The sequence below is a fragment of the Dama dama genome, chromosome 4 (genome assembly GCF_033118175.1).
Source record: "Dama dama isolate Ldn47 chromosome 4, ASM3311817v1, whole genome shotgun sequence".
Lineage (NCBI taxonomy): Eukaryota > Metazoa > Chordata > Mammalia > Artiodactyla > Cervidae > Dama > Dama dama.
In genome coordinates, this window is record NC_083684.1 from 21,934,331 (window position 1) to 21,950,367 (window position 16,037).

General features: G+C 34.4%; 1 protein-coding gene across 4 annotated transcripts in view; it reads left to right on the forward strand.

Annotated features, from left to right (window-relative positions):
- PHKB (phosphorylase kinase regulatory subunit beta) overlaps positions 1-16,037 on the forward strand; it is a 218,252-nt gene that overhangs the window by 28,806 nt on the left and 173,409 nt on the right. For all 4 annotated transcript variants that reach the window (XM_061138445.1, XM_061138447.1, XM_061138444.1 and 1 more), the window contains 3 exons: positions 1,528-1,614; positions 6,249-6,387; positions 11,222-11,321. In XM_061138445.1, the coding sequence (XP_060994428.1) occupies positions 1,528-1,614; positions 6,249-6,387; positions 11,222-11,321 (326 nt within the window). The remainder of the gene's footprint in view (positions 1-1,527; positions 1,615-6,248; positions 6,388-11,221; positions 11,322-16,037) is intronic.

Sequence of the window (16,037 nt, forward strand, 5' to 3'; positions counted from 1 at the left end):
ATTATCACCTACCAGGCCAGCATTCCCCCCCTAGCTGCGAGGCTGCCCATTACTGCCAGCATACTTAAACCTACCTAGAGCTAATTGAATGTGGGGAGGCAGAGAGCATGTCTGGACCCCTGCCTCCTTTGCAGTCCTGATGCTTTCCTGTCTATGTTAGTAGTCCTTTCCATATTTCACTATGGGACCATTCTGGTTGGTGTCATTATGAAGACTATTTTAGAAAAATATCTTCACGCAAGTCATTTCATATTCCCTGTTTTCATCCACATCTCTATTTTTAACGAAAGGTAATGGGGCTGTTGCCTGAATGTGTAGTTCATTACTTTGAAAAAGTAAGTGCTAGTCACTGAGTTGTGTCCAACTCTTTGCAACCCTGTAGTCTATAGCCCACCAGGCTTCTCTCTGCATGGAATTTTCCAGGCAAGAATACTGGTAAGGGTATCCCCAGAGGATCTTCCTGACCCAGGGGTCGAACCTGGGTCTCCTGCATTGCAGGCAGATTCTTTACCATCTGAACCACCAGAGAGCCCCTTACGTGCCCTAAACATCACTTAAACCTCCCTTAAACATAACTTGGCTTTAAACTAGCATACTGGACATAGCAATTTTGCAAACATAAATGCTTTAATTTTCTTCAAAAATTGATTCTTAATGCCTGCTAACATGATCCCCTCCCCTGCCCCAATAAATTATAGGTTCAGTCTTCTCGTATTTTGTCAGACTATATGACATGTATTACCTGCATCCCAAGGTGAATTAATTGTGACCTTGAGATGTTTATAATTTCTGAGTGCTTATTACAAGAATGAGAGACAGTGCTTATTCTGATGGCTGAAGGATCAAATGTTTGCCTTTCAGTCATCAGTTGAGAAAGTGCACTTGTCAAGTGAACAATTTTCTGTATCCATTTTATGACAGGTTATCATGATTAATGGGTATTCTGTAGCTTTGGAGCGGTGTGCTCTGTTATCACCTTGCTATACGTGGCTGAGAAGTAGAAATGGTTTCTGCTTATAATCTAGATAATAAGACAGATATTATCTACCTAGGAGAAAGTGGAGGTTTCAGGTTTCAGTATGAACAATATTTGAATACTCATGAAGTAGATGATTTTGGGGTTCAGGCATATTATCCTGGGACAGAAAACTGCCTGATAAAGCATGAGCATAAGGAGTAAGGTTTGCATTTCAAGGCATGTAAGTAGATATATTTCTCAGAAGGAACTGGAATTATTGTGCTACTGGACTACCATAGGAGTATTAGTTATATTTGAGCTGTTAGGACCAGTATGCACATGAGTTAGCTGGGAGTGAGGGTGGGGATATCCCCTAGCATTTAGAAAAACTACAAGTGTTTTCTTCTTTCTCCTTTCCTCATCCAAAACTTGACAACAGTGAAATATGATTGTTCACTATAAAAATGAAGATTAGATTATTAAATAATGCCTCTTCATTTGGTTAGAAGTTTCTTCATTTACCTGGGTGAAAATAACTGGACTTGATGGGTTTTTCATTTTTCTCTCAGGCTCAGTTTATGAACCTCTGAAAAGCATTAATCTTCCAAGATCTGATGAAACTCTGTGGGATAAATTGGATCACTATTACAGAATTGGTAAGCTAAAACTGAGGAAAGCAAGTCTTTAGGTAGCTATGATTAACATCTATTCTGCCTTAGTTAAATTACATACATTATATGGATGATGATCTCTCATTTGAGTGTTGGGGTAGTTTCAGTGCTTAGACAGCTGTATATTCCAATTGCATGTTGATATGGAGACTATAAATGGAATCTGGCAAGTCATATCTGTCCCTTGAATAATTTTGAAACTGCCACTAGTGTCTACTGTGTCCTTTTAGCCTTCCTAAACATTAACAGACTTGAGAACTAGAGGCTGTTTCTTGACTGATTCTTACACAAAGATTTTGTAGAAGTATTCCTTGCTCATTTACCTATACGAAGTTACAGTGTAGTCCTGAATCTTTTATATCCATTTCTAATTCATTGAGATACAAAAGGCAGTCTCAATACTGTTACTGATATAAGGTCCCTGTTTGTTTGTTTTGTTTGCTCTTTTGTTTTTGTCAGGATCAACCTGGCAAATTTTGTTTTTTAATGTGAGTAAGCAACTTAGAGACACATATATATAGGGCTCTTTTTGTTCATCAAATGGTAAAGCTTTTTTTTTGTTAGTTTGATTCTTATGCCATTTATGTGCCCTAGTATGTCAAATACAAAATCTGATTTCTCTCACCAAGGAGAAGAATTTTTTTGTTTCTGTCTGCATCATGTGAAACATTATTTCAGAGACTTCCCTGGTGGTCCAGTGGTTGAGACTTTGCCTTCCAGTGTGCGGGGTGTGGCTTTGATTCCTGATTATGGAGCTATTGTTCCTATTGCATAGGAACCTGGAATGTTAGGTCCATGAATCAAGGTAAATTGTAAGTGGTCAAACAGGATAGCAAGAGTGATCATTGACATTTTAGGAATCAGTGAACTAAAATGGATGGGAATGGGCAAATTTAATTTAGATGACCATTATATCTACTAGTGTGGGCAAGAATCCCTTAGAAGAAATGGAGTAGCCATCATAGTCAACGGAAGAGTCCAAAATGCAGTACTTGGATGCAATCTTATAAATGAAAGAATGACCTCTGTTTGTTTCAAAGCAAACCATTCAGTATCATAGTAATCCAAGTCTGTGCCTCAACCACTAATGCTGAAAAAGCTGAAGTCAAATGGTTCTGTGAAGACCTTCAAGGCCTTCTAGAACTAGCATTAAAAAAGATGTCCTTTTCATCACAGGGAACTGGAATGCAAAAGTAGGAAGTCAAGAGGTACAGGGAATAACAGGCAACTTTGGCCTTGGATTACAAAATGAAGCAGGGCAAAGGCTAACAGAATTTTGCCAAGAGAAACACGTTGATCATAGCAAACTCACTCTTCCAACAACACCAGAGACAACTCTACACATGGACGTCAACCAGATGGTCAGTACTGAAATCATGGTACTCTTTGTAGCCGAAGATGGAGAAAGGTCCACATAGTCTGCAAAAACAAGACCAGGGCTAACTGTGGCTCAGATCATGAATTCCTTATTACAAAATTCAGACTTAAAGAAAGTAAGGAAAACCCCTAGGCCATTCAGTTATGATCGAAATCAAATCTCTTATGATTATACAGTGGAAGTGACAAATAGATTCAAGGGATTAAATGTGATAAGAGTGCCAGAAGAACTATGTACGGAGGTTTGTAACATTGTACAAGAGATGGTGATCGAAACCATCCCCAAGAGAAAGAAATGCAAAAGGGCAAAATGGTTGTCTGAGGAGGGCTTACAAATAGATGAGATAAGAAGAGAAGCAAAAGGCAAAGGAGAAAAGGAGAAAACCAATCTGAATGCAGAGTTCCAAAGAATAGCAAGGAGAGATAAGAAAGCCTTCTTAAGTGAATAGTGCAAAGAAATAGAGGCAATAGAATAGGAAAGACTAGAGATCTCTTCAAAAAAATTAGAGATATGAAGGAAACATTTCATGCAACGATGGGCACAATAAAGGACATAAATGGTATGGACCTAACAGAAGCAGATGATGTTAAGAAGAGGTGGTAGGAATACACAGAAGAACTATACAAAAAACCCTTATTGATTCGGAGAGCCACTCAGCTAGAGCCAGACATCCTGGAGTGTAAAGTCAAGTGAGCCTTAGGAAGCATCACTGTGAACAAAGCCAGTGGAAGTGATGGAATTCCAGCTGAGCTAATTCAAATCCTAAAAGATGATGCTGTGAAATAGCTGCACTCAATATACCAGCAAATTTGGAAAACTCTACTGTGGCCACAAGATTGGAAAAGGTCAATTTTCATCCCAATCCCAGAGAAGGGTAATGCCAAAGAATGTTCAAACTACTGCAAAATTGTGCTAATTTCACATGCTAGCAAGGTAAAGCTCAAAATGATTCACGCTAGGCTTCAACAGTACATGAACTCAGAATTTGCAGATGTTCAAGCTGGATTTAGAAAAGGCAGAGGAACCAGAGATCAAATTGCCAACATCCGTTGGATCATAGAAGAAACAAGGGAATTTCAGGAAAATATCTACTGCTTCACTGACACAAAAGCCTTTGACTGTGTGGATCACAACAAACTGGAAAATTCTTGTGGAGAGGAGAATACCAGACCACCTTACCTGCCTCCTGAGAAACTTATATGCAGGTCAAGAAGCAACAGTTGGAATCAGATATGGAACAACAGACTGGTTCCAAATTGGGAAAAGAGTAAGACAAGGTTGTATATTGTCACCCTGCTTATTTAATTTCTATGCAGAGTACATCATGTAAAATGCTGGGCTGGATGAGGCTCAAGCAGGTATCAAGATTCTGGGAGAAATATCAATAACTTCAGATTTACAGATGACATCACTCTAATGGCAGAAAACAAAGAGGAACTAAGCAGCCTGTTGATGAAGATGAAAGAGTAGAGTGAAAAAGATGGCTTAAAAGTTGACATTCAAAAAATTAAGATCATGGCATCTGGTCCCATCACTTCATGGCAAATAGATGGGGAAAGTAGAGACATCACTTTGCCCACAAATGTCTGTATAGTCAAATCTGTGATATTTCCAGTAGTCATGTGCAAAAGTCAGAGTTGGACCATAAAGAAGGCTGAGCACCAAAGAATTGATGCTTTCAAAATGTGATGCTGGAGAAGACTCTTGAGAGCCCCTTGGAGAGCAAGGAGATGGTTAGATAGCATCACTGAGTCAATGGACATTAATTTGACCAAACTTCGGGAGATAGTGAAGGACAGGGAAGCCTGGTGTGCTGCAGGTCATGGCGTCACAAAGAGTTGGAAATCAATTAGCGACTGAACTGAACTGAATTTAATTTGTCACATATAACTAGTGGGCAGCTGTGGAGCTAAGATCCTACATTCTTTGTGGCCAAAAACCTAAAACATAAAACAGATGCAATATTGTACAAATCAATAAAGACTTTGAAAATGGTCCACATTAAAAAAAAATCTTAAAAGAAAAATGGTAGTTCAGCTTATTGTGTTCAAGATTCTTACCCACTTATCTCTGTAGCCATAACTAACTAAAGAAATTAAACTGCCTTTTAAAAGAAGTGTCAGTTGTTGCAGTGTGAGGACCAGTTTTTTACTCTGGGAAAAATAATAAATACCTGGGTATTCTGAAAGACATGATAATGATTATGTCAGTTTAGTTTGAGAAAAAGTAAAAGAAATTTAATTCTTTAATCTCTGTGATGGAACAGAGTGCTTTAAACCTTTGAAAAACTGTTCTAAAGTAGTTGACATATGCCAGTCTAGATTAGAGTAACTTAATTTATTTTAGGGAAAAATATTACTCATTCATTTATAGTTAGACAGGAATAAAATAGCTTTTAGGAAATGTCATTTTAGAGTGATTGTTTTTCTATTTTAGGACTCTCTTATAAAGAGTAATACAGTCTGCTTTCTGTATCTGCAGATGCAGAACATGAAGATATGGAGGGCCTACTGTACTAGCCCTGTTAGATAAGGGACTTGAGTATTTGAGAATCTTGGCATGTATGGCGGGTCCTAGAAACATCCCTGCGCAGATTGAGGGATGACTAGAAAACCTTGATTCCAGACTTCTTTAACTTAAGTGGAATGTTCATAAAATAATTACTTGTTTAGTATTTTCATGTCATATTAGGATGTGATTCAATTTTGAAATGTTAAACATATCTCTGACCTGTACAATATATAAGATGAATACATTGCTCTGAAGGCCAGGCACAAATTAGTTATCTGTGAAAACCAGGATTCTGGCCTCTTTAGAATGAGTTATCTTTGGATTTAGCAAATTTATGCAACTCTTTGTTATATATTTGCTTCATTTTTCCCTACTGAACTGATTTTTGAGAGTATACTTAGTTTTTTGGCTTATCTTGTTTTTTCCCCTGTATCTGATATTGCCTTATAACACTTACTGACATTAATAGGGATGTGCTACAGACTTTTTATGTGCCAATTAGCTGAATTCTTTCCTCAAAAGTGAAAGTACCCCTTCATGCGGGGTGGATCCCTACCTAGGCTGGAATTATTTACCCAGAGTTGTTTGTACATCTTCAAAAGTTTTATGCTGCAGCTAAGTTTAGAAAGAACAAAATTGTAGGATAAGGAAACCAAAGAAGTTTAAGACCTTCAGCTCAAGGGATGTACAGGACTGTACAATTCATTCTTTTTCTTGTCTTCAATTGCAGTCAAGTCAACATTGCTGCTGTATCAAAGTCCCACCACAGGTCTCTTTCCCACTAAAACATGTGGTGACGATCAGAAGGCCAAGATCCACGACAGTCTGTACTGTGCTGCTGGTGCCTGGGCTTTGGCTCTTGCGTACAGGTAGGCTGCTGCCTTCTACTTGTAGCTCCAAGTCTGGGCAAGAGGGTTTTGTAGGCCCAAGACAAACTGGACAGCTGTCTTTTGGCTCTGCTTCTGAGTCACTGTGTGACCTGCAGCTGTTCACTTCTCCTTTTCAGCCTCTCAACCTTTCAGTTTGCCTGAGGGTTTACATTAGATAAATTGTTACATTTTATGACTTTGTGACTAACATTTCTCATCTCCAGGTTTGTAAATCAGCTTTAGTCTTTAATAGAATGAATTGCCCATTCTCATCGAATTGATTTGTTTTGACCATAGAGGAAATTGACAGTGACTGATGATGAAACTAGAGCCTAGAATAGTTAATAGAGTAGTTCCAAATAACACACCTAGTTAATGATAGAGCCAGGACCAAAACACTCCTCTCCTTCCTTCCCCCAGTTTAGTGTTTTACTTTTTTTTTTTTTAGTTTTTTTTTTTTTTTTAGTGTTTTTCTAACTGTACTTCATTGGGATATCACTAAATCAGAAAATTCTTATAAAGTAAAAGAAAAATAAACTTTTTCACAATACAGAAATTCTCTTTTTTCATTACTAATATCTGTTTCTTTATTTCATTATTTATTTATTTATTTCATTATTAATATATATGGATAGCATCAGACGTGGGTCTTGACTTGTAGTCAATAGTGATACATTTTAACTGTTAAAAAAATTAGATTTCTGAATATTAATTTTCTGAAGGTAGTAAATGCATGTGCCTCTGATTTGAAGATTGTATCCTTAACATGAATATGATTATGCTGTCTTAAATCATTGATGTGTTTCACTGATGTTAGATACGTGCTTCCTGATGTGACTCATCACCCATATCTACTTCTTATCAAAATGTGTAGATGGCTCTACCATAAATAAAGTCAGACAAAGCCAGATTGTGGCTACTTATAAGACAATTTGCCTGGGCTCTTAAAAATGTAATCATAGATTAGAAAATAGGTATGAAGATGGCTAGATTATGAGAATCAAATACAATGTGTGAGCCTTGATTGAATCATGCATTAAAACAAAACTAAAGTATGTTGGGATAATTGGATTATATTTGATATACAGTATATATTAGACATTATGTCTATGCTGTTAGCTCCTTGGTATGATAATGATATTATGGTCATATAGGCAAATGACCTTGTTTTTAGGGGATACTTCTGAAATATGTATGGTGTTAGTGCAGAGAATAAATTATAGATGAAGAATTCAAGCTAATTTTATCAGCTCTTGAGTCCATGTGAAGAGTAGAGTTTTATTCATTGTAGCAGTTGTGTAGCTTTTGTATAGATTTGAAATTTTTCTAAATAAAGTGTTCAGGGAAAATTGCTGAAAAAAATATAAGATTACAGGCCGTTTTCCAGAAGCCTTAAAAAATCTGATAGAGAATTTAAAGTTGTTCTTTGCTGGGGACACTACTTATTTACTAACTCCCTGGATAATGTATCTTACATAGTTAAAGTAACAACTTTTTGTTTTACTAGCAAACAAAATGTCTTCTGTTTGGAGAAACACAAGGGTACTTACCACAGAATTAGGATGAAACCGTTTTTACTTCCACAGTATTAAGCTGTGATGATTTAGATAATCCCCATGTTGTAAAATTAGTAGAATTCTGTTTCCAATTCTACTTATAAATTCTGATTAAATCATATAGATAACATTAGGAAAAATTCATCAAAAATTAAGCTGTCAATATTTTCAGGGATTTATATCTATCTCTTCTTGGTAATGCATGCATAATATGAAGTCATTAATTTTTTAAAATGGAAGTAATTAGATTTTTCTAATTGCCTTAGTTTTCAATCAGTCATGTAAACAATCTCTTGAAACCTCAGTTCTATTTGAATGTGTGTATGTACATGTGTACTGAGGACTTAAAATAATTATTTTATGCACATTTATATTTCATTTACGTTAGGAGTATGGTTTTATTTAATTACATAATTGGATAAAAGCAAGAGGCAGTGAAATAGCTTATTTGTAAAATACACTTTGACATAGTTTGTTTTTCTTAAATGCAATATTATAGTTTTATTTTGTAATTTTGTTTTATTTTAGAGGAAGAAAGAATTGCTTACTAATATGTTTTACTTTTTAAGGTGTCTTTTACACGTATCAAGTTGTAGTCCTGAATATACCTTTGTTTAAAATTATATTGCATTATATCTAATTATAATTATAATCTATTTATATTACTTTATGTATAATTATATCTATATTGCATTATAATTCTGTATGAATATAATTATAATTATATAATTAAAATGTATATTTAGTGATATAGTTATAACTATTATAATTATTTTATTTTATAAATGATTGTATTGCTTTACATGATTTAGGTTAAAATTGTTTCTAAAACTAGTGAATTGTACAAAATCTTTTAAAAGAAAAATTGAACCTATACTTTGTATGTGTGCTCAGTTGCTCAGTCATGTCCGACTCTCTTATGACCCCAGGACTCTAGCCCACCAGGCTTCTTTGTCCATAGGAGTATCCTGGGAAGAATACTGGAATGAGTTGCCATTTGCTCCTCCAGGGGAACTTGCCAACCCAAGGATTGAAGCTGTGTCTCCTGTGGCTTCTACATTGGCAAGTGGATTCTATACCACTGAGCCAGCTGGGAAGCCCCGAACCTGTACTTTATGCTATACTAAAAAGTATTATGTAGAATTTTTGCATTTTTTGTTCTTACTTCTGGAAAAAAAAGCATGACTTTTATTTAGGGTTTAAATATGGAATCTAGTTTTCTTTACTTTTTATGTTTGAGAAGAGTAGCTTTTTTTTTTTTTTAAGAGTATTGGTTTGAAAAAGCATTTTAGACTGTTTAAATGTGCATGTGTTAGAAAAACTCGAGGTGAGGAGTTGGTAAGACACTTTGCAGTGCTGTCTGAGAGAGAGAGGAATGCTTCATGCAAGATGTTGGCCTGTTCCCTCTCAGTGTCAGGTGTACTGCTATTTTAGGAGTTAAATGTGACAGGTGGCCCCAGCTTAGTCCTTGTAAACAGTCAAGTCACATGACCAAACAGTATTCTGATTTTATTTTCCTTGAAACTTCGCTGTGGGGAAATAATGCACCAGTGAGAGGATTTAAGTGTTTCGTTTTTCACTAGTTATATAATTTTAAGTTTTGATTTAAGGTTTTGATTTAAATATAAACTTAAGACTTAATATTGTAGAAATATTCAGTCAATATCGCCACATGGCTAGTGATCAGTTAAAGTTACTTATCTGTTTTTTTAAATTAAATGTTTTATTGAGATCATATTAAAACTTAAATGTACATCAGTAAAGCTTGCTAGTTCTTGGTAGAAAACAGAGGAATTATTTTGGATGAAAAGATTCATTTTAAATCTTAGGAAAGGAAATAGATATATGCTAGTTGCCTAAATGTTTTTTACTCAAATGCAACTGTTCTTTCATTTTCTAAGTCAGAAAAGAAATATTCTTCTAGTTACCACTATTACTTGCTAAGGAAAGGAGAAATAAAAACGTCATTAAAATAGAAGAATTCTTTATTGTGGCTGAATTACTGTGGGATATTTTAGACTTGGTCTAATGCTTGTGGAAATTAGGGGCAGAGAAATTGCAGTCAAGGTAATTTTAGAAAAATTGGATTTTGTTTCTTTCTAAATTATTTCTTTGTTTTTTATGAAGTGGGAATTATATGCAGAACATTTCATTGAGTTCATTTTACTCCAAATGTGCTGTTTCCTTCATTTATCAGTGCCACGTCCAATGTTATCCACTCCATAATTTGCCTGTTAACACTTGATTCTGACATCATGGGAAAAAAGATCACAGAGCAGAATCATATTAGTTATACCTTAATGCCTGCATGTGAAAAGAAGAATGATGTTCTAATGACAAATAGACATTTTTACTGACATTCACCTTACTATATTAAAATGATCATTGTTCTTTCTACTGCTGGTATATGAGATCTGTAATTGAAAGAAGAAGTAATTGTAGTTTACTTTTTATGGAGAACAGATAGTGTTTTTTGTCAAGTGAGGATGATAGCTAGATATTTTTCTTATGATTTAGTAAAACAATGAACAAGCTACTTTTATTTTTTCAAGAGTGGATAACATCTTTTTTGAAGGCCACTGATCAATAATAAAAAAGGAACTTAAAGATCGAAAAACATCTTAACCTAATTTAATATTTAAGTGTCAGCTGTTGTTTGTTTTTTTTTTTTTTTTTTTTCATTTTAAAAGCAGGAGTTGTAAACTGTAGTCAATTGATTTTAAACTAAAAGCTGAGAATATAAAACTTCATGCCCAAATACATCAGTATCGTCTTGGATGCATTTTTGTTTGAAGGCATTGCTGACTGAAGTGCCCATTCAGGCATTTTAAAACACATAGCAGAACAAAGAAGACATGGACCTACCTTAATCTACACTTCTTTGGATCCAAGTGATCATTGCATAACCTAAAGGGACTGGTATTTAAAATTGCCTGTGCTCTGTAAATGGTGAATTAAAAAAATCCATTGGTAGATTTTTCTAATATAGAAATATCCTTTAAAGTTTCAGCCAAGTCAGTGTTGACAATATTATGTACTATTTTTAACACAATTGACTTCCTTCCTTAAGACAAGGGGGAATTTGCACAATTTCATCATGAGATTTTTTTTTAAGCATTTCTACATCTGCTGGGAAAATGGAGTTTCACTGTTACAGAATTAGTAGTTGTCACCAGAACACAGGATTAGCCAGATAGTTAAATACTTAATTATCAAAAGCTCTGCTTCCTTTTCAAATGCATTTCCAATTTGTTTCATGAGTTATCTCTCTCACCCAGGCGCATTGATGATGACAAGGGAAGGACCCATGAACTGGAGCACTCGGCTATAAAATGTATGAGAGGAATTCTCTACTGCTACATGCGTCAGGCCGATAAGGTAAAACACTGTAGTATGGACTGAAATTCTCACATCGTTCTGAGGGATTAATTTAACCAGTATAGCAATAGCATCTTCTGAAGAAGGATGTACTTTCAAAAGGTAAAGCCACGTCCTGGGGCAGTCTGGATAGATTAAAACAGCTCTGCCTTCCTAGCCCAGGGTTTTGAAATACTGAAATTGAAGAAATACCTTAAGCAAGATTGATTGGGAACTGTTATTTGGGCTTGAATTTGTATTTTGCATCTTGTGTTTGCTCAGATAAATAGTTTCTCAAGAACCTCATGATATGCATAATTCTAACCAATATTGTATTAAATAAGAAAATCCTTTTCAAAATTCATTTTGTACATGTCATTATTCTAACTGAACTTTAGTTTAGAAATATAATCATTCATTCATTTATATATAAAGAGGGCAGGAATTAAAGGCTTAGAAAACAGCAGACTTTACAGGATTATTTTGGAAATTAAACAATGTACATAATAAAACTTTTTAAACTAAAAAGCTCTATACATGTGATATTCCCCCTACTTACCTACATCTCTGTATTTCCAGGTCCTAATATATTGTAGTACATGTTAATAAATTTACGTCATGCTTCCTCAATGACCACTCCCAGGTCTGATGATTTATTAGTAAAGATGCACTTCAGTAATTAATGCAGGCAATTTTGATCACTTAATACTTTGTGTATCTCTACCACATGGATATTATATTAAGTTTTTGTGATAGCACATTTCTTAAGACCTGACCTGAAGTCAAAAATGCAAAAAAAAAAATCCTATATATTCTGTCACCAAAATATGGCAACAAAAAAAATTAGTTTGCAGAAAGTAAATTTATTCACAAGTTGATAATAGAGATATATGAAAAACCTGTAATTTGTCTACTGCGATTTGACTTTGCACATCATTATTATAAAGGTTTTTCGATGCTTGAAACAAAGTAATATGTCATATTGACATTTAATATTTGAATTAAATTTGTATAACATATTGAAGTAATTGTGATTAAAGTTTTTTTCCTAAGTGTGAGAAGTTTACAATTTGTTTCACATTTATCTTTTCATGAATGCTTAATGTGTATGAATTCGACTTTTCTCTCAAGGAAACATTGTGTGAGCCATGAATTGTGTGAGCCATGTGCTTGCTGACCAGGTTAACATACTTAAGCTATAATTGTTATCAAAAGGAAGAAAATGATGTACTATAAATTTTTTTCTTTGTGACTTGTTTAATCTTTTTAATGTCCTTTTCTAAAGATTATTCAACTTTACTAACAAGTCTTCATAGTTTGGTATTCTTTTGAATACAACTTGAATGTAACTTAAACTGTCCTTGAATTCCTTAAATTACAAAGTGTTATCATTTTTTGCCTTATGTGAGTTGTAAGAAGGTACAGATCACATTAGGATTTGGTATTTCTGCATACTACAAAATGTAGAATTTTACAAGTTTTAAAACCCTGTTATTGGTATAATCTTTCTTGAACCCCATAACCTTACAGTAGGAATAGAAGATATTGCTACAATGCACATATGACTCAGTAAGACTAAACCATGCACGCAGCTAATTACCTCCCACCATACCTTCACCTTGGTGCTCACTATTTCCTTCATGATTTCATAGCAGTAGACATTGATACCATACTTTTAAATGTGTAATTTTATCTTTTGGTCCTCCCTTAAAACTAAAGTAAAGTATATTTGTAATATTCATGTGCTGTTTGACCTTAAAGCTCATCTTCTGAAGTAAAATCATGACTTAGTGAAAATTTTGCTTCTCATTGTAAAGCATGCTTCCTGATATATTTTCTAATAATACTACCTAAATGGTATGTTTTAATTTATTTGAGTGAATAGTTTTCCTTGATTTAAAGAATATAGACCAATCTAATTTCTATTACTGTCTTTCTGCTTGTATTAATTTCTACTTATTAACATTAGTTATTTTTTACCTCTAGGTGTTCATATACCTATTTTTATTAATACATCTTAAAGAGGAGCATTCAGATTTCAAAACTGATTGAATCTGCAGTTCATAGTTCAGAGAATAAGGATTTGCTTTACAGTGGGCTGTGAATGTTGCCGTCCCTAATTGTCTGCTTAAAAAATTTATTTCCTGAAAATGCTACCTAAGTACTTTCTAATTCATGAGAAATCATTAAATTTTTATAAAATTTATTCTTCCTTACAAGGTGATTTTCCTACCTCAGTGTATATTTTAAGTTTACAAATTAAAAACGGATGACAAAATACTCAATACCTTTTCCTGAATGATAAACTTGCTTATTCACAATGATTAAAATTTTGAGGAAAAGTCTAAATAAAATACAAGAAGGAAACAATATTATTCTAGATTTCTTTTAATCTAGAAATTCTTACTTCAATAATAACTCTTTATTTTTATTTGCCATATGCCAGATATCATACAATACTAATTAATATCCTCTTGATTTTGGCTGCTCTCGAGTACTTTTTGTCTATATTTTGTATACAATATGCTTCATTAATTTTCAAAGCTTATTGAATTTGGGTCTTTTTTTCCCCTGAAATTTTAAATTGTCTTTTTGTAGCTTTAAGGCTCAAAGCATAATTATATAATTCACTGTTTGATCATCTTTGATCATTTAATAGTTGCTTTCCTCTGGCACAATCATTGAATATAAATTCTCATGCTGGGTACTTGTGTGTCTTGAAGACAAATGACAGACACTGCTTTGTCAACTGCTTTGTCACTTTATTATTAAACTAATAAAACCTTATCCATTTAGATTCTTATCAAGTGGGCAAAATAAATTTTGTTTTAATTTAACCGCATTTTTGTCTTAAGAGCCCAGAAAAATGTTCAGTGCTTTGAGATAATAGTCATGGTACTGTGAAAGTAGTGACCACAATGATTTCTATATTTGTGTAGCCTGAAACTGTTACCAGCAGTTTCAGACACTGAGATGGGGTAGCTGTCTCACCTTTTCTGAGTTAACACTGAATAGCTTGGTCTCTACATAGATGGAATGTGTACATCCATACCTTTACCCTCATTCTCTCATTTCTGATTATCTGCTGATAGTTCCTGGCTTTAATTTTGTTGATTTCAAACTGAGGGAGGGCTTGTGGGTAGCTCAGTGGTAAAAGTAAACACCTGCCAATGCAGGACCTGCAAGAGATATGGGTTCGATCACTGGGTCAGGAAGGTCCCCTGGAGGAGAAAATGGCAACACAATTCAGTATTCTTACCTGGAAAATTCCCACAGACACAGGAGCCTGGTGGGCTGTAGTCCATAGGGTCCAACAGAGTTGGCCACACCTGAACATGCATGCGTTACATAACATATGTATTTCTGCAGGTCTCTTGGGGGCCCTCTAGTACAGTGCTGTCAAATTTTCTGTGATGATCTAAATGTTCTCTGTTACTGTATTGAACAGACAGAAGCCACTAATCACATGTGGCTTTTGAGCACTTGATATGGGGTCATTGTGACTGAAAAATTGAATTTCTAAATGTTATATAATTGTATAGTCAAAGCTATGGTTTTTCCAGTATTCATATATGGATGTGAGATTTGAACTGTAAAGAAAGCTGAGTGCTGAAGAACTGATGCTTTTGAACTGTGGTGTTGGAAAAGACTCCTGAGTTCCTTGGACAGCAAGGAGATCAAAACAGTCAATCCTAAAGAAAATCAGTCCTGGATATTCATTGGAAGGACTGATGCTGAAGCTGAAACTCCAATACATTGACCACCTGATGTGAAAAACTGACTATAACTTCTCGAATCTTGAAAGATAGTGGGAGACACAGAAAACTAATAAAAAGAAAACACTGGAGAAATAAATAAAGTATAAGCACCCTGATACGGGAGTCCAGAGGAAGGAATTTTAGTTGGGGTTCAGAAGGGACTTTTTTAAAGAAGGTCTTTTTAAGATAAGACTTTAAGGATGAGAAGAAATTTGAAGATGGAAAAGAGAGTATGGTTCTATGTGCTTCCTTAGCCAAGTGAAACAAGGCAAGATCATAAATACTCAGATACTATCATCATTTGTATCTTTTCAAAGAGAGAAGAAAGTCATTGCTTTTACCTAGAACTATGTATCATTCTATTCATTCTCTATTCCTATTCATCTTATACTTCCAGGGAACTAATAGTAGACATTTACTTGGCATATAACTTTATTAGCAGATGTTTGCAAAATTGAATTAATATCTGCTTGTCCTTGGAGTTTGTCTCTTTTTGTCATTTAATAGTTAGTATTCTAATATGATTAAATTTTATGTTGAGTTAATAAGTAAAGATATGGCCTGTATTCTCTTGGAATTGGTGCATTAGTAATGAGAGTTTGTGTGGTGAAAGAAATGAAAACATGTTGACAGGAGCATGGTTACAATTTGTGATCCTTGGAGAAAGAAAAAGCATTTGGTGTTTTGAAAACTTATTGAATTAGAATGTGGCCTGAAGCGCTCTTTCACTGAGTGTCATGTAAGCATTTCCAAATAGCAGTACATTGGGATACAGTCTCTGAAATCCAGTCCCATAGAGGAAAGCATTATTTGACTCTAAAATAAGATGCAAAACATTCAAACGCCAATGCTAATACATTAACAAGCTTCCTATTATACTTCAGTTGTTTGTGAAGTATCAGTTAAGTATTTAACAGTCATGTTAACTCTATTACATTAATAATCATGAGTTTTATCTGTTTTGTTTCTTTAGAAAAAG